Raw genomic sequence first — 23,576 nt, 5'->3', positions numbered from 1 at the left:
TTTGTGAAGGTATTAGTATCCATAATTAAAAACTGCTATGCATTCATAATTAAAAAAAAAAAAAAAGGCAATATAATATAAATAGAATTTTCCAATTCTTAGAAGAGATCAATAAAGTTGTGGCTTACAATTTAAAATTCTTATTTTAATGAATGTTGATGAAACATTAAGTATCACTCCTTTTATAACAAATTACCTGTAATTCTAATAAAAAAAAAATGATGATAATATTGTAAATATATTTCAAATTAAAAAAAAAATAAAAAATATAAATTCTTATTTCTTTATATAATATATATATATATATAATTTTATAGCCATTTTAATGCAATTTCACCTTAAAATTCAGCTTATTTTATTAAATTTCAAATGACTTTAAACTGATTAATTAACAAAATTCAGTATATGTTGTTTAAAAATGTAGATGTATTATATTATTTAAATAACTTAAAGAGTTAACTTAAATAAAATCTAAATAAAGTTATTTAAATTTAGTTTTAAAATATTTTATTAAATTTCTCAAGATAATGTTTTTATACATTTAAATTATTATATATATATATATTATAAAACTGATGACAATGCCATAAGATCCATCAAAGTATCAAGCAGCTAAGTAAGCAAGCCAATGACACAGTCCTTTCTTATAAAAATTGGCTTGCTTATTTATTTGCTCAACGCCTAACGTACTCATAATTTAAATTCTTATTTGTATTTGTATATTTTCTGTTGCTTATGTATAAATTCTGATAATTTTTTAAATTTAATTTTTTAATATTTTATATGTAATATTTAAAAATAAATATTATAAATATTTAATATTCTTTAAATGTTTTCAAGGTATCCTAACCTTGAAAAGTATTTAAATAATATTAAAGAACAAACATGACAAACTGTTTTTGTACATACTAATACTTGAAATGTTGTAATATATACTATTTGTCAGTTTGTCACTAAATATAACTGTTTATTAATTAACTGAATTTGTAAGTGTTGTACTAATTAAACACGTTATATAAGCATGTTTTTTTAACAAGAAAAATTCATGAGAATTTAGTTATGTTTTTGTATTTTTCTTCTGTTTTGGATGATGAAAAAGCTAATACTACAAATAGTTATTAATTAGATATATTATTGGTCTATACATTCATCACAAACACTTCAAGAATACAGATATGGTCTTTTAATTGGATGAAAATGATTACCGTGCATAAAGCAATTTTATAAAAGGATTTATTAATATATTATATTATAAATTATATAAAATTTATTACACGTAATATTTGAAAATGAATATGGAAAAAAATGCATATTATAAATAATTTGATGTATTTTAGTTTCGTAGAAATTTTAAATTTTGAGTTTAAGAAATACTTCATTTTTATTGGTTAATAATTTATTATTACAATTCAAACAACAGTTTAAAAAAATTTTTATAAATTAATTTGGAAATTTATCGGCAATTATTGCTTGTTTAATACGATTTTGTAATAATGTATTTAATAATCACAAAATTATGTTAATTCCAGAAATTTCTTTCTCCCGATCATGTAACAACTTTACATAACCGTCGTGTAGCGCCTGACAGCTCGTCATTTACACGAAAATACAAAATTAAAATTTTCGTTTCGAATAAAAACAACAATAATAATAACAACTGTTTATTAAATATAAAGTACGAATTTACTCCGAAATCTTCATTCATATATCGCTGTTCGGTTGGATCATATCAAAAAATTATTTCCGTCCGTCCTTGAGATTAAAAAAGACTTCACCTTTCGTAAAAATAACATTTTACGAACTTTAGAGTAACGAATGTTTGCTTTATAGTTAAAATTAGAACAACAATGGCATCGTTGTTTAGTATTTATTCGCTTTCTCTTAATCGCTATCTGTCGCGATTATTGTGTAAATTTTTTCTCTCTTTTTTTTTTCTCTTAAGTCGATTTATGAAGTCAGATGGCGCTGCGAGGGAGAAAATATCGTCTGCCACAAAGTTATTATTGTTTGGTCTTTTTGAACTCTGCCATTTCCAAAGATGGGTACCGTCCCTTACAGGTGGCTCAAAGCACTTAGAATTAAGAACGTACTAGCAAGGGAATTTCTAGCCGAGTTTCTTGCTACGTTCGTATTAATAGTAAGTAAAATCATTTCGAATGTAATAGTTAAATAAGTATTTTATTTGTGAATGAAATTCTAGAAGGCATCTCGGTTATTTCAACTTTAAAATGAACTTTTAACCTTTTGCTATAATAATTTTAAGTATTTTTTTTTAAGCGTGCAATGAACGTGTAAGTAGTTTATTTTCAACTGCGTTATTTTTATCCATGGCAGTTCGAGTGGATAAGTTATGAAATTCGCTTTAGTCGTAGATTTTTTTTAATTTTTAGCTTTTACACAATGCGAAATTTCACTCCAAATGATTATTTCTACTACGAAATTTAAAATGAGAGTGTAAACCTGCATCCACCTGTGTTAAGGATGTGACCTTGACAAGGATAAATAGAAGTATCTAAGACTACTCTTGCTCCTCTTTTTGAAAAGTTGATAATTGTTTCACATAACGTGATCGAAATTGCTAAATAAACTTACAAATATTGCTGTTTTGTAGAAATTCATCATTGGACGAAAAGTATTGTTGAATGAATTCTTTCAAAATTAATTAGAAAAAACTAGCAAATCCATTTTGTTTTCTATATTTCTTTCCCCTTTTATCTGAATAATATTGATCTCTAAGAGGAAATATGCTGTTTTGAAGGTTTATTATTATTATGATCGTAACTGTTTACCAGATTACAAAAATACATTTAGAGTTTATTTAAAATGTATGTTTAAAGGATATATTTACTTTTGATCTAGAAAAATATATTTATAAATTGTTTGGATTCTCTTCTGTTAATAAATAATGGATTAACATAATGCATATTTTGTGAGTGATTTATATATATAAAATTTTAAAAGATTTTTAACTACTGTATTTTGGGATTTATTTTTCAATTTTCTTAGTATTATTCGATTAATTGCATATATTAGGGACAAACAGAAATCAAATTGTCGTAGCATGTGTTTAATTTAACTTCTTGGATCTGTTTATATAATTCATCTTTAAGTGTTTTTACTCTGGTTTATATTAAATATAAGCTTATAAGTATATATATAAGCTTATAATTTTTCTTCCTTTATATCAATAGTTGTGAATAATTCCACTCGTTCGAATTTATCATATGTAAAGTTACGTTAACTTTGTGATAGTTTTACTATATATATTTTACTCACAACGCGTTTTTAAATAAGTTTTTAGATATTTTACAAGAAACAATACAATTTAAATTAGTATTGGAATATGTGAAGACCAATTTTTTAAAATGTATTATTTCATTAAGATGTATTTACTCCAATCATAATAAAAGTATAATCGATATAGCATTTTTGCAACGATAAAGTTAACTACAAATATAAATACAAATAATGCAGATAAATATAAATAAATTAGTTTAAAATGACAGAGAAAGAGTCCATTTTAAAATGCTTGGAAAGAAGAATTAAATTTGTACCCTCTTGCCAACCATTTTTTTCACACATGTCGCAGTTGCGAATATTGCTCACTCTATGCTCAGTTTCTCAAGTTAATTTTGTGTAGACGTCTTTGCACTCGGCATATTGTGATAGTACATCAATAAAATTTTTGTACACATTCTGCACAACTGTTCAAATTATCCATCGTTCAACCCAAGATTGTCAAATAGTTTAGTTTTTAAATAATATCTTATTTTTAAAAAGAAAACTAAAGCGAATTTTAGACCTTTTTAAATATAGTTATAATATGAAACGCAAATAACTGCTCAAAGGTTAAATTCCGAAGATTGCAAAGGTATGTCAGTCATGTCAAATCGATCGATAATTAAATTAAGAAGTGCAAACAAAATCTGACGGTTCATTATTTTGAACAATGAGATTAAATTTAAAACTGTTTAGGCATTAATACCGTTAAAATTAGTTTACATTGATTTTAGTTTTTTTTTTAATTCATTTTATGTAGGCACATAATTTAAATACCTGCATTCTTAAGTGTTGTCATCTATATCCATAAAATTTATAACCGAAAAAAATTTGTAGATAAAAATATTAATTTTTAAGTTCCCAATAATTCTGTATATATTTAGAACTTCGTTTAACAAATGAAATTGAATTTTTATCGAAACAATAAGGCGTTTTTACTTTAATGAAAATTGAACCTGTTTTGCTATTTCAATGGAAATTAAATTGCTGTATGTCTATTTTAGACTCGTTGTCAAGCAGTCTACATATAACTTTTGTCTGCATGTTGTCTACCAACAATTTACTGAATAATGTTAGACTTGACTAATTTATCACACAAAAGCTTGCCAATAATCTATAGTATGTAGAAAAGTTGCCATGTTTCGATTGTGCATTTGAACTGCGTGACATTGAATCTTAAAAGTAGAATTTTTTTGATTTCGCTAAATCCTATAAATTCTCTAATGAAAGTATCAAGAATAAAATCCGACTTAAAGCTGTTTTGACACTTTTAACAATTGAAGAAGTAAATCTATGAAAAAAAGTTAAATATTTAGATTATGTAAACATTATTTACATTGCATTTTTGTTTAATTTATTATGTTAACAATTCTCCGTATATTTTGAAAATTTATAAATTTTATTTCCTTTTATTGTAAATGTTTCCTGTTTTTTGTTTAAAACACTGTAGTTATAGCAATGTTTATAAATAAGCTTATATTATGTAGTTAAAGTAAATATTTCAGGCAGATAGTTTACAAGAGATACCACTATCAATTATTATATTAACTTAATTTTTTAATACTGTATTTTGAATGACTCAAAGATTAGGCCCGAATGTTATTGTTGAAACTTAACATTATTATAATGAATATTCGCGTTTCTATTATTTTTTACAAAATAAATTTGTTAGTTTACTGTGTAAATAATTAGTTTAGCAAATTTAAATGTTTAAAGAATCATTAATTAAATGCTATTTAAGTACCAAGAACATGTATATCGATCGTTTTAGAGGTAATTTATTGCTGACGAAATAATTATAAATAAAAAACAACTTTAAAATTTTTACATACCACATTTTTATATTAAAAGTAGGACGTTAAGTCAATTGCTGATATGTAGAATAATCTGCATTTAATTAGGAAATTAGTATTAAAAAATGTATACGATAAAAAAATATATAGCTTATTTTTGATTAGATGTAATCTTAGTTTCTTAGAAAAATTTATTGTAGTCCTAGATTTTAAAAAATTAGACTTTGAAGCAAACGAATTTTGCACGAAAAATGTGTCATATTTAAAGCATATTGTACCGTACGGTACATACCGAAACTGATGTAAAAAACGAAACCGTAAATGTTACACCAATAAACATATTATTTTAAAATTTACATAAATTTTTAAGTATCAAGTTTACTAAAAATTAGTAAAATTGTTATGCCGGAACTAAGAACATGAACTATGTGTTAACTGGATTTCATTTAATTATGTAATAGCTTAACTTGTTTCAGAAAAATTCCTTACCAACATCTTTCCAACAGAGTTGACTTAGAATATTATAAATCGAAAATATCTAGAAATGATATTTTATTAATACTTTATCAACAAAAGTATTAGATCGATTTAATAATTACATTTTATAGGCGCAGAGAGATACATTAAAGTTAAATATTTTTTTATTCCTCAATTAGAGGAATCAAAAAATATTTAACTTTAATGTGTAATTTAAAAAAATAAAAATATTGTTTTACACAAATGCACGTGCAAATCTAATCAGTCACTGCACAACAGGATCTTTCTAAAATTGTTTTCCAGAGTTATGATTCGCATGTTAGTTGAGTTGAAGAAAGAAGCTGCGGAATAGGTAATGATAAGTAGGGACTTTAGTGACAATTTTCTATGCTTAGTTTTGAGTAATTTTTTTGTATATAATCTAAATAACTATTCGATTATTCAATTTATGTAATAAAAGTAAATATCTATATTTTGACATGTTTTACTTATGTGCAAAATATGCTTATTTCTCATTTTAAATGTTCAAGATTGAACCTCAATTTACAATATGACAAAACTATAGCTTTACTTACTGTTTCCAGCAGATAATTTCATAAATAATGCATATTTCTGGAATATAAAACTGCAGCATACTTTAATTTTAACGAAAATTTTCTTGTTTAATGTATTTTTATTTTTAATAGTTATACGGAGATGCTGCATTTGCAGTACAAGTGCTAGAAGGGAAAATAACGGATGTTTTTGCTATAGTTTGGGCTTGGGGTGTTGCTGTCATCTTAGGTGTAGTGACTGCAGGCGGCTTAACAGGTAGCTCTAAATATTTTAAATTCAGATCTACTATTTGTTCCTTAATTTTTCTACTTGTTTTCAGGTGGGCATATTAATCCTGCTGTCACTGTGGCATTTGCTACACTTGGCAAGTTACCTTGGATCAAAGTTCCTGTTTTCTTAATTGCACAGCATCTTGGTGCTTTTGTTGCTTCAGCTGTTCTTTTTGCAACATATTACGGTAATAATTTAGCATTTTTATTAGTTTTTTGTTTTTTTTAATAAATTTAAACACATTTTTGTCAAATATGCATTAATTTTGGATTATGAAAATTTATATCAATAAGCTAGTCGCAATAGTTTAAAACTTTTTAATGTGATATAAATTAGATGCTCTTAACCATTTCGATCACGGTGTTCGAATGGTTGAAGATACGAATGGAACTGCTTCAGCTTTAATATGGGCAACATACCCGAAAGAATTTGTATCAATAGGAACGTGTTTCCTAGATCAGGTATGAAGTTAAAGATTATATTTAAAAACTCTAAAAAAGAATGTAGCATAAATCTGAAATATTTAATTTCTTTTTAAAATTTTATAATTAATAAAAATTGATTTTTTTTAATTTCAATTAACTTGCTTTTTTTAATACAAAAATATATTTCTAAATTTGATTTAAGCTGATAGCTTGTCTTATTTTGAAAAATGAAAAATATGTATAATTAATATTTTTATTTTTAACTATCGCACTTCGACAAGATAAATATGCATTTTATGTACATTTACTTAAAAGTGTCCTTGTATAATTTAATAAATGAAAATAAGTAACTCATATCTATATAATACAGCAGAGAAATTAATTTATGTAGTTTAATATGTCAAACTTATTAGGCTAAATCTTATATTTAAATGTCATGAAGTTAGAAAAATAAACGTTCAGAACACTTTTCCCATGCATATGTTTTGTTTAAAATGAAACATATTGATAATTATTATTTTAAAATAATAGAATTACCCGTTTTACTGCTTTTATTTTACTAATTTTATTTACTATGTTAATTTAGAATTTTTTGAATGAATACTGTTATATATATATTAAAAATTTTTNTAAATTTTAATAAAAAAATATTTCACATCAATCTATGGAGAATTTGCATTATTATACTGAATGTTTATTAAAATAGATTGATGTGAAATATTTTTTTATTAAAATTTATTTGAGTGAAAAAGTTTTTATAAACGTAAACTGACTTTCAGCTAACTATATTCACTAAATTAGTAAATAGTCCAATAGTTATGATTTCAGCCAAAACTAAAAATTAAATACAAAATCATGCTATAATAATTTAATATTTTAAAATCTACGCATTAAATTTGAAAACACTTCAGGACATACTGAAAATATTTTAAATTAAAATACAGGTAATTAGACAGACTTGATATATAACTGATTTCGGTAAGCTGAAACGAAATGTTAATGAATAGTAATTGACTGTCTCATTTACTGACATTTTACTATTAAAGAAATAGTAATAAAAATAAGGAGCATACGTTGAAAATAGATTGCAGAAATGTTAAATGATAAAATTATACATTTAACTACAATGTAAAAGTATATATTAAAATAGTTACTACACTAATACAAACTAATTCTTGAGTAAAAAACTAATAACGAATTTAATTTTCATAGTTTAATTTTTTCTCTTTATTTTAAATTATAATTAAACGAATACAGCATTTGGCCTATTTAAGCATAATTTAGTCATAAATTAAAAAAAAATAATTATTCGAAAGATTTAGACTAATATTATTTATGGTAAGAAGTTGCGAAACAATTCTTAATTTAATATCAGTGATTTTATAGTTTTGATACATATCCTGAATATCTTGTAATTTCTCATCATTTTAATGTTTGTCAACAGTAAAAATAATAACAAAGCATTTAAAAATTTTAAACTGATTTTAGTTCCATCTTTTTAGTAAATAAAATAATTTTGCAAACCAAAATTACTAAACTCATTTTTTAAATGTATATTTATGTGAACGGAACAGAATATTTAAGTTACAGTATATTTAATATAACAAGGAGCACTGAGTTAAAATAAAGATCTGTAAAGGAAACATCCAGAACATCGGAAAGATTACTCAATTTTAAAATATATATGAAATAGAAAATTAACGTTTGAAATGAAAGTTTTTAGATATGATAGAATTCGTAAATGCTATGCTAGATTAATAACCTAGCATAGCATTTTTCAATCAGTTTCAGCAGCTACAGATTTAGTTACGAATGCCTTTTATACTTTGTTGTACTTATCAAATGATCTTTAACACGTTTTTTGTGTTTTAATTAAAGGTAAATTTGTTTGTCCTAATTTCAGTTTCGAGAAAAGATTTTGCCTGTGGGCAACGTTATTTTCATGGACTCGTTTTAAGATTATTCATTTTATATTTTATATATAAAATATAGGCTATAATTGAGTTCATTTGCTGTAAATTTTTGATTGTATGACTTAAAATTTCATTAAATTTGATTTTTAATTTTTAATATTTAAACATTTCAAAAATTCTTTCATATCAACGACGAATATCTTGCGCATAGTTTCACGTTTAATTTGTAAAATTTCAAGTCTAGAAAGAAGAACTTGAAGTTGAGATATAATTTGATTCATTTCCTCTAAACGTTTTCTAGCTACTATATTAATTTAACTACCTCTTCCTTATCCGATATACCACAAAATTATTTTGTATCAAACCGGTTTCCAGTCTTTGAGAGACGGAACTATGTTACTTAAATGTCTTCGACTCTATGATTTGAAACTGCAACACATTAGTGTTTAATTTTTTCGCCATCTGACATATTTATCAACAACCACCATTTTTATAAATAAGGCCCCATACATCATAACCTACATTTTACCATACGTTCAGTACACCTTACGAGTATGCCAAATCCTTTAAGAAGTAAATGTAAACAAAATTGAACCAAATCACCATGGCGTGCTTCTACAGATTTTATCGTACTTTATATCCAAAATAACAATATCCACTAGGTTGGACTTGCTCACCGTGAACAGGGCTATTTAAAAAATGAATACATTAATATAGCATTAATTTTTTGGAATTCTATTGTGTTTTGTTATATTTTGATAGCAAGAATCCTATATTTGTCTCTTGCTTAAAATTTTGTTGCATCTTTGCTAAATCAACTCTCGTAGAACAACTAAACAAAAGAATACTCGTTCCAGGAAATACATTTACAACGTATAATCAAAGAATACTACAGTAAGTTATATGTACGAGTACTTTTTTTAGTAGTAATCACTTTTCGTTGTTTACTAGTCTAGTTTGATTTGCAAGAACTATAATAGAAAATAGTTTCATCCTCCTTTTTACATAAATTATTTCAGAAATGTTGCTTTCAATACAGCAAAAAAAAAAAAAAAATCAAGATCCAATCGTCGGTGAGGGCATCGCTTACAGAAATTGCACCAAAGTCAAGTTAACAAGTGCATCCATCAGTTTTTCTCTGGGCAAAACCGGAGAAAGTAAGTACTGTTGGTCGATTGAGAGCGGCCACGCAAAACTACCACATAATTAATTTAATAAGTGCATAAAACTGCCTTAGTTTATACAGAGAAGCGAATGATATTGATCGTTAATTAATATTGATAGCAATATGTACTCATAACTGTTTTACTTATTTAGAACAAACAATACAAGTACAGAACTTGTATTGTTTGTTCTAATTGTTGAAATATAATGTTACATAATTTTATCCACGGCAGAGCCGGATCATCGCATAGACAAATGAGACAAATGTATAGGGCCCGGTCAAACTGTCTATTTTGAAAAGATTTGTAAATAAGATAGTTTACTTTTCTTTTGGACAACTGTATATAATAAACAAATAAACAAAAATATACAGTATTGATTTTTATATAGTTATAGTGAATTCTAAAATCTAAAGAAAATGTACGTAGATTGTTCAAAAAGTTCCCGAACTTTTTGAATAGCGCGCCTCCAGTTGGTTATTTTTTAATTGGAGGCGTTGTGTCCGCGGAAACCTCCCGAGTAACCTCCTTCAACCCGTTTGTTGATATCTCGATTTAGTGATTAGTTACGGCCGTTTATGTGAAGGGGTGTTTGTGGGGTTCGGCGAAAAATCAGATCCGCGGAAATCAGCTCTTTAAAAGAGCAGCGTTGTTCTGTGAAATTCTGTGTGAAAGTCCGAAAATCCTTCACGGAAACTTCCCACGGGTGGGTGAAACAACTCCCGCTCCAAAAAAGCTCGACAAGTTCGCTCAAATGTTGAGGTGATGTTGACTGTTTTTTTTATGCAAAAGGGGTTGTGCATCACGAATACCTAAATACAGGCCATACAGTTAACACGGAGTACTACTTGGTGTTATGAAACGCCTAAGAGACAAAATCAGGCGAAAACGGCCCGAACTTTGGAGAAGCGGCGAATGTTTTTTTTCATCACGACAGCGCTCCGGTTCATTTGTCCCTCAGAACTCGTGAGTTTTTGGCCAAAAACAAGACCGCTGTGCTTCCCCCTACTCATCTGACCTGGCACAAAGAGACTTTTTCCTGTTCTCCAACAAACTATAAAACACGCTCAAAGGAAAAAGATATACCACCATTCCAGAGAGAAAAAAACGACTGAGGAGCTTATAAGCATTCCGGAAAAAATGTTCCAGGACTGTTTCAAAAAGTGGAAACACCGTTGAAATAAGTGTATACGTTGCAGAGGAGATTACTTTGAAGGGGACTTTGACAAATATGTGAAGTATATGAAGTATTTTTTTTGTAATAAAGTTTGGGAACTTTTTGAACAACCCTCGTATTCTTATGTTTCTTCTAATTGAAAGTAAAAGGGATTTAGAATTTTTTTTTATATTTAATTTAGAATTTTTTTTATAGCGATAAGAATAATAATAACTATATGCATTCTTGAATCCTGTGAAATATTGTTAAATAATTTTGCTTTTATTTTTTATTAAGCAGCTGCAGTGTCTAAATTTTTATGACAAACGGATACATAAATCGTAAATGAAAGGAAAATAAATTCTAGACTGTAGAAAATTCTGTACCTCGTGCATCTCTCTCATTCATTAAATTTAGTTGTAAATGACGCTGTCAAAGTAACAGTTAATTTTTTAACATTATACAAGAATTGTACACGTTTTTTTCTACATCCCCGTAGAGATGGGACATACGAAATCGTAATATACCTGGTTTAACATTGAAATCCGTGAATAATATAAAATCGGAGAGCGGAATAAAAATATCATATATTTTAAAGGATTTTTTAAACTCCTGTCAACTATACCAGAACTATCATAAAAACATACCAGTAAATTCTTATCGGTTGGGTTAAGTTATAAATCTACTCGTGATTCGCGTAATCGGGCGAGGGCGGCCAAATATCTAGCGGGCAGGTGGCTAACAGCCCAGAACCGGTCCTGGATAGAATTGGAAGCGTTATACGTGTGTAGCTTCCACCCAAGGTCCTAGGCCAGTGTTCCGTAACCTTTTTCTACTTGCGGCACACCCATGACTCAATACGGCACACCAAAATGTTATTCCCCTCAAAATCGTATGATATGATACTATTAATAGAATTACGTAATGCCACTAACCTATTATTATTGTTATTAAACAGACATCAACACCTGTGAGCAAATTTTTTACATATAATTTCTTAGAATACATAAAAATGCGTGGTTTGTAATAAAGAATAAACAAACATCATCTTATTTCATCAATACTGCGGCAGAGAATGAAATACAAGCGTAAGAAACACAACTGTGATAAAAATATATAAATAAAATTTGAAATTAGAGAGGTTGAGGCCAAAGTTTTAAACGCGAAAACGTATACGTCGGACGTTTAGCGCCGCCTTCCTGTAAGTCTAGAAGTTTGACAATGGCGTTTGATACGTCGAGCATGATTCCACTGACGTTCCAAACGCCATTGTCAAACTTCTCGGGTTACAGAAAGGCGGCGCTGAACGTCTGACGTACACGTTTTCGCAATGAAAACGTCGGCCGCAACCTCTCTAATAACAGAATATGTAAAAGTTCACGTCACACCTTTCACCATGTGATGGCACATCAGTGTGCCATCACACACGTTGCGGAACACTGTCCTAGGCTTCCGCCAGCTAAACTGGGTGAGGTTGGTGTTCTGTAAAGCGCATGCGCGAATCTCGCTTTTTGGAATCTGACAATACAGAGATTCCACTCCGCCACTAATATTCGAATATACAATTGCGATCTTATCTTTTTTTCACGTAGTATAGAAATTTGTAATAAGATACATAATGCGGATATAATAAAATATCGTGCGATTATTTTCATATAATTAAAATTAATATGTATTTATTTTTTAGAAAATACAAGGGAAGCGGCGCATCCATCGCTTCCAATGACGGCACGCCACTGGCAAGATCTTATATACTGTATTAGTGCAGAGCTGAAATCTTTGTCTCACTAGCAATGTTCCCTCTAGGCTGCGCGGTCGCGCACTGCTCAAATTGTTGCCGCGCACGAGAATTTATGTGCCGCGCAGGCGAGCATGCACACCTATTTGAATTGTTGTTTACTTATTTCTCACTCTGTCTGCAACATGATTATTGCTGCGCATTGCTACAGCATATTTTCGATTAAATACATTAAATCATTGACAAAAGATAATATTTCGTATAAAAGTATGTTTTAAAATGAATTTTAATCTCTACTTTATAATTAATTATTTTAATTTTTTTAGAAAAAAATATTTTATATATATATGCTCAGAAAAATTTTTTGTTCAGAATTGCTCAGCAAAAAATTTTTTTTACTCAGAGAAGTATATGTTCCGCTCATCTAAAAAAAAATTAGAGGAAACATTGCCTAGAAGTTTGACAATGGCGCTTGAAATGTCAATGGGATCATGCTCGACGTTCCAAACGCTGATGTCAAACTTTTAGGCTTACAGGAAGGCGGCGCTGAACGTCCGACATACACGTTTTTGCGTTGAAAACGNTTATACGAAAAGTTGCATCTTGAAGACTCACCTAAGAGAGAAATTTTGAGGTTTCTTGCTGCATATTATTACCTATGTTTTACAAGTCTCTACTTGTTAGTTCATGTAATATCTATGTATTGTGTTTGCGCATCATTGAACAGCGGAGACTTGCTGAAAGTAAATATCACTCATCGCACTTTATTTTTTATTTCATCTTTAGAAATAAATTAGTATTTTTTTCGTAATCATTAAAACTCCCAATGAAACGCTTTATTTTACTTTCATCTTATAATGTAGGAGAACATAAATTAATTGAGCCTAACCTGTCCGTATGGATGAGATTGGCCCTACACTTACTAGAAAATAACTTAAATTATTCGAATTTATGATATTCCTGTATGATCTTTTTTATTCATATAGAATTTTATTTTACTATCTCATCCCGGAATTTCCCGGGATCCCGAGAAAAGAAATTATTTGTCCCGTAATCCCGCTGGAGGCAAATTTCCCGGGAAATGAGAAACCCTACTGCTCAGCAAAACTTTTTTTGCTCAGAGAAGTATATGTTCGGCTCATCGACAAAAAAAATTAGAGGGAACATTGCTCACTAGAACAACTATTTTAAACCTATGAAAGTGCCAAATTTAAAAAAATATTTATTAAATCTTTTTAAATAAAATTTTGAGAACTGGTAGGGATTACAGAGACTGGAAGTCGATTAAAATAATTTTACTTCATAAGAAAGACATGGATATTCAAAAAGTTACAGGCCAATCCGACTTCTGTTGTTAGAAAACTTATCATCGATCCTGGCAAATGGATTTAAAAATGGATTGATTTATATAATTATAGTTCTTTATTAATATATACTTCAGCCATGTACTGTTCAAAAGTAGTCTTCAGTGCCATTTTTGTGTTGTATTCATTTCGAAAACAAATTTCGAAGGAGGGAGAACGTTTTTCGAAATTCTTTTGTTAATTTACGAAAAGTTCTTGATTCAGTGATTGTTTTTTTTTTTTTTTTATTTTACTGACTAAAATGAAATTAACTTATCAAATTCAGAAACGTTAAAGACGAGTTTTATTTGCAGGATTATTGTACAGATACTAAACATCAGAAGATGATTCGGGATTTTTTTTTAATGCTAAAGGTTTAATTCTTAGGTCCTTTATTGTTTTTATCTTGTGAACGATTTGTCGCAATGGTTTGTCAAACATGACAATGACGGATTAATCGATTATTCCTTAGCATTATATATGCGTCTTCATTGTGGGGGTTGATAGAATAGTCTGTGAATAAATTTCGAATGATTTTTGTAACGACGAATTTTTGGATTAGAGAATCCAGTTCCCTTCTACGCATTATATGCAATACTTAATATACTGTATAAAACTTTCAATACTGAAAGCGTCTGTAAACTTTCTAGCAAATTCTGTATACAAATTTAAAATTTCTGGAATATTTGGGTTACAGATTAACCGAATCACCAACAAGAAATATATTTGATTTATATAAATGTGGTATACCAGCGACCGAGTGGATAAAACCACTGAAGTTGTAGTTGGTAGTGAGTTCGTGCCTAACTAATGGGTTGGCCGCGTTGAGTTTATCGGGTTCTCTTTACTTATCGAACATCTACCTAGCCGGATGTGCACATTTTGCTGCATTGTGCATATCCGGCGAAAAAGATATGACAACTTTCTAAAAGCCTACAAAGAAAACGGCCGGATAGCCGAGCGGTCAAGATGGCAGCCCACAGCTATGGGGGACTAGGAATCGAATCCGTAAGTATCAAAAAAGTCCCAGGAATTTTTCAGGTGGTGGTCCGTCAGGATTTCTTGGGCCCCGTCCCTCACCCCCAGCTTCCCCATTATGGGCCTGACTGAATCTATAATGGGCTTGCTAAAAGAGGCTTTCTAAGGGCGGAAAGAGTTTAAAAAAATAATAAGAAATCATATTAAAAGCGCAATAATGGGTCTGTCTGCTAGTTAGAAATATACGAACGTTTAAAGCAGTGTTTTTCAACTTTTTCTAGGAATGGCACCCCAACTTGTAGGGATGCCGCAAAAAACCTCATCTTTATAGACGTAGAGTTACGTATACTATATTACCAAAAGTACGAAAAGCGCGGTAAAGTGTTGTGGCGCTGCACAGCACTATATTATGTGGCACCCTGTTGAAAGTCACTGGTATAAGGAATAGTTATAAATTCGGAAAATGGTTTGGAGATGCCTGTAATCAGTACCAAGTGACCGTTTAGTGAGTTTAAATATCCTGTTGAAATTTTTACATTGTGCTAGGTAAGGAATGATGCATATCACTTAAATTATGTTGCCCCAAGTGTAGATTATTCTATAGAATCATATCAAAATCTTATCAAAAGTCAATCTGTAGACTTTAATTTTTTCGTTTCCTTACTTCGCGACGCGTTTCGGCTTTAATTACTGTAATCTGGGACAAAAATTACATAAATCAATAATTAGAGAAATTTTATAAAATTTCCAGAGGTTTCCGTCGATGCTATAGCAGAACAGATCCTAATAATTCTAGAATAACATTCTTTACATTATCTCCTTTAGATTATAATTTGTTATTTCGCTGCAATTACGCGAAATTATTTCTTCTTCCTTTCTTTTTAATTCTGAATTGATACTTTCAAATAGTGGAAAGCATCTTAAAAATAATTATATCGGATGCTAAGTAATGGATGAACTAAACTTTTTAAGCAATGTTTTTCATACTACTACTGAATGTTTTTCTATAATTTAAATTCAATCTGAGGTATATCGGTTTCAATAATTAAAGAAACAATTCAACGCCAACAAAGAATATCAAATACCTTTATTTATCTGAATTTTTACAACTCATGTATCAGTTTTGCATTCCTTAAATACTCTCACGTACTGAAATGTGCTTCAATTTTTTTAACAATCGTTTATTATAAGAAGAAAAATTTCTTTTCTTCGCAGAGTTTATAATTTTAGCGCAGCGCTTCTTGGAGTAAAGAGAATGTTTGGCTCAACGATTTGTCACCAGTGCGGACCTTAGCCGGCCCTGGTGACAAATAGTTGATGGTTGTTACCGATTGGTTGACAACCATCTTTGTTTTCTATGTGAAATTAACTGATTGCATTTTATTTTAACTAGATCTTAGTATTGTTTTAATTCTTTACTATGTATTGAGTAGATGTGGAAGTATTGATCGCAGTGCGTTCATCTCTTTTAATTTTTGTTTGGTTTGGTTTATTTGTTTACGGCGACGCGACACATAGCGATCTGCCGAGGGGGGTGCCTCCCGAAAGAAAATCCTATGGGAAACTGGTCCCTATTTAGGTGTTACAAACATGAGAAAACCTGGAAAACCTGGAAAACGTGGAGTTTTGTGACCTCGTCACGAGTTTGTGACCTCGCTAACGGTTTTCTATTCGGTAGTTTTGATGTAGATTAAGAAAATTTCTTCTATTCGTTTAGTCCATTAATGGCTGAGTGAAAATAACCATTGAACACTGGTCCCACGTGGATTCACGCCTCGTGAATGGGCTAGTCGCATGGAGGAATTTTCTTGGTTTTCTTTGCATGTCTAACCCCTAAATAAAGGTCAATTTATAAAGAAAGTCCTCCCAGGAAGCACCCCCTTGAAAGATCATCGATATGTTGTGTTGCCTTAAACCAATGGTGCACAACATGCATCCTGTGACTTCATGCTATGTGGACATAATAATTTTCTTTAAAATAAAAAAAAATGTACAACAATATAAATCTCTGAAGTTAATTACATACCATTTATGAGTATGATATAAAAAATTCATTCGAGATAAAATAATTATCATAACTTCTTATATCTGTAAAAACCAATTTAAAAGTAGATACGGATAGCGATTCTACAACTTCAGATCTCCATAAACGCCTTTTCCTTTGTTCAAAGTCACAAAGTTACTTTATTCGGTGTTTCAGACAGACATTTGTCATCGTAAATCTCCCCAAACCACTAATGATGCATGTGCTGTACGGTACATATGCAACGCTCTTAACTCTCTCCCATTTATTTTGTGTGTAGTCCACCCATTAACTTATATTGCAACTAATAACGGCTCTACTGAGTTGCAAATACAATAGCTGATTATAAAAGTTGATAAATACTACTCATATTTGTGGGACTCACATAAATCATTTTCTTACAGAACTTCCGTGTACAGAACTTCTTTTCGTATTTCGAGCAGTGAAGATAGGAGAGAATATATAGCGCTAACCACCTGAAAATAACACAGTTTATGAAAAACATTAATAAGTGTATTTGTGTTAAATTAAACGCTTCAAATTCATTTTCTCAACATTTTTAGAGAACAAAAAAAAAAAAGAAATACTTATTATCTAAGTTATGTACAAGTTACTTTCCTTTACAAGTTAAAATAATAATTATTTTTAACTATAATAATCGTATTTTTATTAATTAGAAGTTTAACTTACCCTAATCAAAAACTACTTTTTAATAATAAAGAATACATTAACAGATAAGCCGATTAGAGTTTGCTGAATCTCTTCATAAAGTTTAATACCTTTTGGAAAATTAACATTCGGCATTTAAATAATGGGGAAAATGGAAATGTTGTGTATATACATTATATGTCTAGCATTCGCATTACCTTTAATTTATATTATATCGAAACATTTTGATCGAAATAGAATTTGTTGCATTCGTTAAAATTTCCATAGACCTGAAAATTTAAGATTTTGAACAAAGAATTAATTAATGTGAAAATCTTGTTTAAAAATTGAAAATAATTATAGAAAACTTACAGCAGATGTGAAATGAGATAACAGAAACGAAACTATAATCAGTGCCGTCGAATTTACAAAAGATATCAAAAAACAATATGTTCAGAAGAGGGTTCAAGTCATAAAGAATCAATATACTCAAAGTAAAGAATGAAATGTGAACAAAATAGCCGTATAAATCTGAAATGTATAACAGAAAATAGGTATGCTTGTTAATTACGATACCAATCTTTCTGGCATTTCTATAATAGCTTACTTTGATTTGAACAAAATATTCATTCAGTTTCTTCATTCTTTCTGTAAATAGTAACATGCAAGTAATTAAAATGACACCAACAGAAAAGATTTGACCAAGAGTACAAAATTCAAATTACAAAGCGAGACTTCGAGAGTGAACTTTGCATTAATTAAATGATATCCATGANATTTTGCTTTTATTTTTTATTAAGCAGCTGCAGTGTCCGTATGCGATTTAATAGAAATAATAGTCACAAAATTTATTAATTGAAAGAGCCGGCAGGGGACCCTGAAGAAGAAAATGTCTAGGGCCCCAAAATGGGTTAATCCGACCCAGATCCACGGTCTTTGAGGGGGATTGCTATTTGTTATGTGTATTGCTTTGCAAACTTAGAATAAATATCATATCGTTATATATTTTAGTGAATAGTATTAAAAAACGAAATAAAAACAGATGTTTTGAATATGTAGGCACATTTTTGTCTTGAAGTAGATACTTTGAGAGCTGTTAAGAATTGTTTGTTTTTGCTATCTAAATTCAATTTGGTTTTTGTTTACGTTATAATATATTGCTTCGTATAAAGGTCTAATCTTACTGGATTTAGCCGATATGGGCGAAAGATAAGAAATAAATAGAACCTGACTTAAAATCCATGAAAAAATGACGACAATCCTGATCGGATTAGAGTTTGAATCTTTACAATATTAAGAGAACCATAGCTATTCGACTTTCATTATTTTTTTGCAATCCCAATTAAAGTTAAATAGGATGACATACAAAAATATTTGTATTCTTAATCAGCAATTCTCAGTGAAAAATATTAATACCTATTTCGTCAAAAATATTTTTGGAATATAATTAACATAATTGGTTCGTTACTGTAATTAAATTTTTGTTAGAAAACTGCGTGTTTATGTAAGGTCTGTAAAGAAATTATACACAAAATTTCAAGTATGTTTAACTTCACTCTATGTTTATACGAATTTAACAGTTAATATGCTCATTTTCATAAATAATTACAGTACTCACAAATAAAAATACTCAAATTTCTGAGTGGAATTAATATAAAAATTACAATCATATCTGTTTTTTTTTAAATTATTTTCGCACTGTTGGCATTAAGAGGACCTCTTTTCGCAAGTCCATTAGGAGTTGGGCCAAGCCACAATGGGGAGGCCGGCTGGTGAGGGACTGGGCTCGACATATCCGGACGGAGTATCCCCCGAAAAATTCCTGGGGATTTATCGACCCATCCGGATTCGAGCCCGGGTTCCCCAGAGCAGTAGGCTGCCACCTTGGCCGCTTGGCCATCCGGCCGCCGTCAACCAAATCTGCTGTAAAATAATTATGCATACAGTATACAATGTACTTCATTAGCAATATGAAAATTAAAATACGGTGTATAGCATTTACCTTCTTCCCATAATTGTATCATTTTGACTTAAGTTTCTACAATACAAAATGCCAGGAGGGAAAAAAGCGAGAAAAATCTTTACAAGATTTTACTTGTCCGTGATTTGAAAGCAGATTGCAACACTTCTGAAAAAAATCTATTGGAGAAGTACTGTACAAAATGTTATTTAAAAAGGTGACCAAGATGGGATAAATAAATGATCAGATGAAAACAATCTATAGAGTGAGAGAAAGAAGAGTTTTCCATCTTGCTACCTCAAGAAATGTCTACACGTTGTAATTTTTGTTAATTCATAACTCAGAAATTTGAATATTTTTATATATGAATATGATGTATTTTAGTAGTAATTTATAATAATGTGCTTATTAATTGTTAAATTGGTATATGTAAATATTATGTGAAATTATAAATTTCAAGTGTTTGTATAATTTCTTTACAGACCTTATTTATTAAAATGAGCATGTAATATGCCAAAACATTAATTTCATTTTCAACTTGCAATTCGGTCTGTTTAATTGGGCTGCAATTTGAAAAAATTGTAGACCCTATAAACTCCACTGACGTCCGTCTGTCTTAATCTCGAGAACGGAGTTACATGAAATCCGAGATCAATGTGGAAAAATTAGGGTCAGGAGGCCCGATTAACTGTATATAAACTTCCGGTTTGGAATAGAAATCACGTTTATTTCAATTCGAAAATTTTCTTCTGTAAGGAGTTAGATGACTGCATGACACTGTTGCTAACAGGAAAAGTATGATGTACAGTACAAAGGCAAGACGCTACTAATTTGAGGTGGAGAGTATATATTTTAAATTAAACGATTAAAAATTGCAGCCCGGCATTGCGACGATGTCACAATACAATAATAAATAATTGCTCGTTAGTAATGATGTAAAAGAATTATCATTGAGGCATTTTTAAAGCAGCAGCTCATTAAAACAGTCATTTATTTTTCTTGTTAAATAACTTATTTTAATTTTACATCATACAGAAAATTTAGAGGGAGAAAACAATTTGAAATTTTTATTAATATAGCACTTAAATTGAATATTCTACGTAGCTAAAGCATTTTTTTTTTTTAAATTGTCATGTCGAAAATACAAGTTATACATATATATATATATATATATATATATATATACTGTATTAGTAATGTTTATTAATTTGAATTATTGAATTTTTAACGTTAGTTTATTTTGAACATAAATTATTATTTCCATCCGAATGATTTGATTGGTGTTTCTAATATTAAAATTTAACCTAAGCAAAACTGAAATCTTTATTCACTCTTATGATACAGTTAATATCGGGTTATTCATAAACTCCCTTTATTTTTCCATCAGTCGCATTCATAGTTGCTTGATTTGCAACTTTCATGGATAACTTTTTACATTTTAATAGCATTAAAGTTTACAAAAAAGAAATTTAAATGGACAAAATACCTTATCACAATTTTTAAACATTTTCTGATAGAAAATTTTATTTTTACACTTACATAACTTATAATTATAAAATAATAACTTATAGAAAAAATACTGTAGGCATCTCAATTTGATATCTTAAATGTATAAAGTATACTGTAGTTCTGGTCGAAATTAAAATTATTAAAATATACAGGAATAATAATCTGAAATTCATTTTTGGAGAAATTTATATCAATTTTATACGTTGTTTTATTTTTATTGTTTTTTATTTTTAACTTTTGTATGATGAAATTTCAATTTTCGTTACTATATAGGTATTTGTCAAGTGTCTTCTCAAATAACAATTATTTAAATGAATAATCATCTTGTATTACTGAAAAATACTTTGCATATTGCATTACGTTTGTTTTACTTTCTGTACTCGTTTAAAATCCGTATCTAAAAACAATCTTGTTAGCAATTACGCTTTATACCGTAGACAAGACATTTGCCTGGGGTCCCATTTTTAAGGGACACGAAATAAATTTCAGTCGATTTATTGCTCCTATCTTATATTCCGTTTGGTAAAGTATATATTACATAATTAATCCCCGAGTCAACAGATAACGTCTGTTAAAAATTAGTGGTACAGATACATATTCGTTGCCATTGCCAAATTTATACGTAAGCGAAACAAGCTTCATATAAATTCCGTATAAATTTATTATAAAAAGCCTTCCCCTTCACCAAATGTGTTTTGTTATAGCTTAGGGCCACAACAAATCTAAATCTGGCCTTGTTAAGTACACTTATATATAAAAACACTTAAGTATAGGATGTGTGAATCCTCGAAACTTTGTCTGGGTTCACCTAAGATCCATAACGCACCACTGCTTGTTATGTATAAACTATCTTTCCAGTGTAGTATTTCATTTCAAATTATCATAACATTTTTTATACTAACAATTTTTATTTACACTATAGTCAGGAATTCACACGTAGTCATATTCTCCGTATTGTAAATCGCCCATTAGATAATAAAATGACAGTTTAGACATTTTACTAGATTTCCGGGGAATTGGATGATTCAATATTAATTCAATATTAAGTCTATATTTACAATGTGGGACTCCGAATAAGAAAAAATTCAATTTTATAATTTTTTACGATTAAATAATTAAACATAAAGTTTTCTTTGCTCAAAATTGTTTCGAACAGATACACAACTTAAGTTCTAAATTTTAAGTTTGTTTTTTGAATAATTGAATTTAATACTTCAGATCGTTGGCACAGGATTATTGATGTTTACAGCATTGGCGACAATTGATCCTCGAAATATGCAAATGCCGAAATGGATGCACCCAATTGTCTTAGGATTTATGATTTCGGCTACAGCCATGTGTTTCGGATTGAACTGTATGGCACCCTTGAACCCTGCACGTGATTTTGCAACCAGAGCATTTACTTCATGTGCAGGATACGGAGCAAGTCCTTTTACGTAAGTAGCACTTCATGTTTTAGTATAATGCAAATTAAATCGGTAAAACCGAAACATTGTTTTCCTACAGATACAGAAACTATTGGTGGGTTGGTGTGGTGGGACCACATGTAGGAGCAATTGTAGGAGGATGGATTTATTATCTTGGAATAGAATTACATTGGCCCGATCCTGAAGAAGAATTTGACAAAGAGATGGATTATATAGAAGCCAAAAATAAGAAATAGGGGTAAATTTTTAAAACTAGTAAATCAAATAATTTGGAAATAATTTTCATCTATTTTCGGAGAAATTTAAAGTTATAAGAAACTATTATTATTACTACTACTAAAAATACAGATTAAATGAAAAATATTAAAATCTAATGTTTATTAAAATCTAAGAAAAAAAATATTAAAATCTAAACATTAGTTAATGTAATATTAACTAATGTTTTTCTTTTTTCTTGCAGATAAAAATTACATAATTTATTAGTGAAGTGAATGTAGAAGATCATAATTTCGGTTATTTAAATAGCTTCAGCGTCAAATGCCCAAAATTCCATGCATGTGGAAAGAATTAGTAGTTTTTCACTTAGTAACTGCTATTACGATTTGACGCAAATGGCTTTATACTACAAACTAGATTGCAATATGTATATACACAGTTAGATATCAACTGTATTGTTAATTTTGTAGACACTTTTATAAATCGGAAGAAAAAACAATTTATATATTTTTTTGTAAAAGAAATTTTTTTTAAATCGGACGACAAAAATCATGTATTAAGTTTGTACTAGAATATTATAGTATTTATTATACAGTGTACATAAATTGTCAACTTTAGATGCTAAAAATTGTTTTGATAAGTGTTTTGTGGCACCGACTTTTTGTAGATGATTACATAATAAAGTTATTTAAAAAATCGAAAA

General features: G+C 29.2%; 1 protein-coding gene and 1 long non-coding RNA gene across 2 annotated transcripts; one reads left to right on the top strand and one right to left on the bottom strand.

Moving 5' to 3' along the window:
• Positions 1-1,969: 1,969 nt before the first annotated feature.
• Positions 1,970-23,576, top strand: LOC111627108 (aquaporin-9-like). The gene is made up of 7 exons (XM_023370666.1): positions 1,970-2,137; positions 6,236-6,359; positions 6,424-6,561; positions 6,711-6,835; positions 22,449-22,666; positions 22,737-22,895; positions 23,118-23,576. Exons 1-6 carry the CDS (start codon positions 2,039-2,041, stop codon positions 22,891-22,893), a joined length of 861 nt encoding a protein of 286 aa, XP_023226434.1. The 5' UTR covers positions 1,970-2,038; the 3' UTR covers positions 22,894-22,895; positions 23,118-23,576.
• On the bottom strand, positions 16,257-18,488 carry LOC111627110. Its single transcript, XR_002756977.1, has 4 exons — positions 18,134-18,488; positions 17,980-18,051; positions 17,804-17,892; positions 16,257-17,589 (listed from the first exon to the last, which is right to left on the bottom strand). It is a non-coding gene; the product is annotated as an uncharacterized LOC111627110 (long non-coding RNA).

Source organism: Centruroides sculpturatus, unplaced genomic scaffold (genome assembly GCF_000671375.1).
Source record: "Centruroides sculpturatus isolate CEXI.00-Female unplaced genomic scaffold, Cexi_2.0 scaffold334, whole genome shotgun sequence".
In the NCBI taxonomy this organism is placed as follows: Eukaryota; Metazoa; Arthropoda; class Arachnida; order Scorpiones; family Buthidae; genus Centruroides; species Centruroides sculpturatus.
This window is presented reverse-complemented; position numbering and strand designations above follow the sequence as displayed.

Excerpts from the sequence above, each read along its gene's own strand:
- LOC111627108 (XM_023370666.1), top strand. The coding sequence starts at position 2,039 with ATGGGTACCGTCCCTTACAGGTGGCTCAAAGCACTTAGAATTAAGAAC. Across the intron at positions 2,138-6,235 it reads TTGCTACGTTCGTATTAATA|TTATACGGAGATGCTGCATT; the intron begins GTAAGTAAAATC and ends TATTTTTAATAG. Across the intron at positions 6,836-22,448 it reads GAACGTGTTTCCTAGATCAG|ATCGTTGGCACAGGATTATT; the intron begins GTATGAAGTTAA and ends TTAATACTTCAG.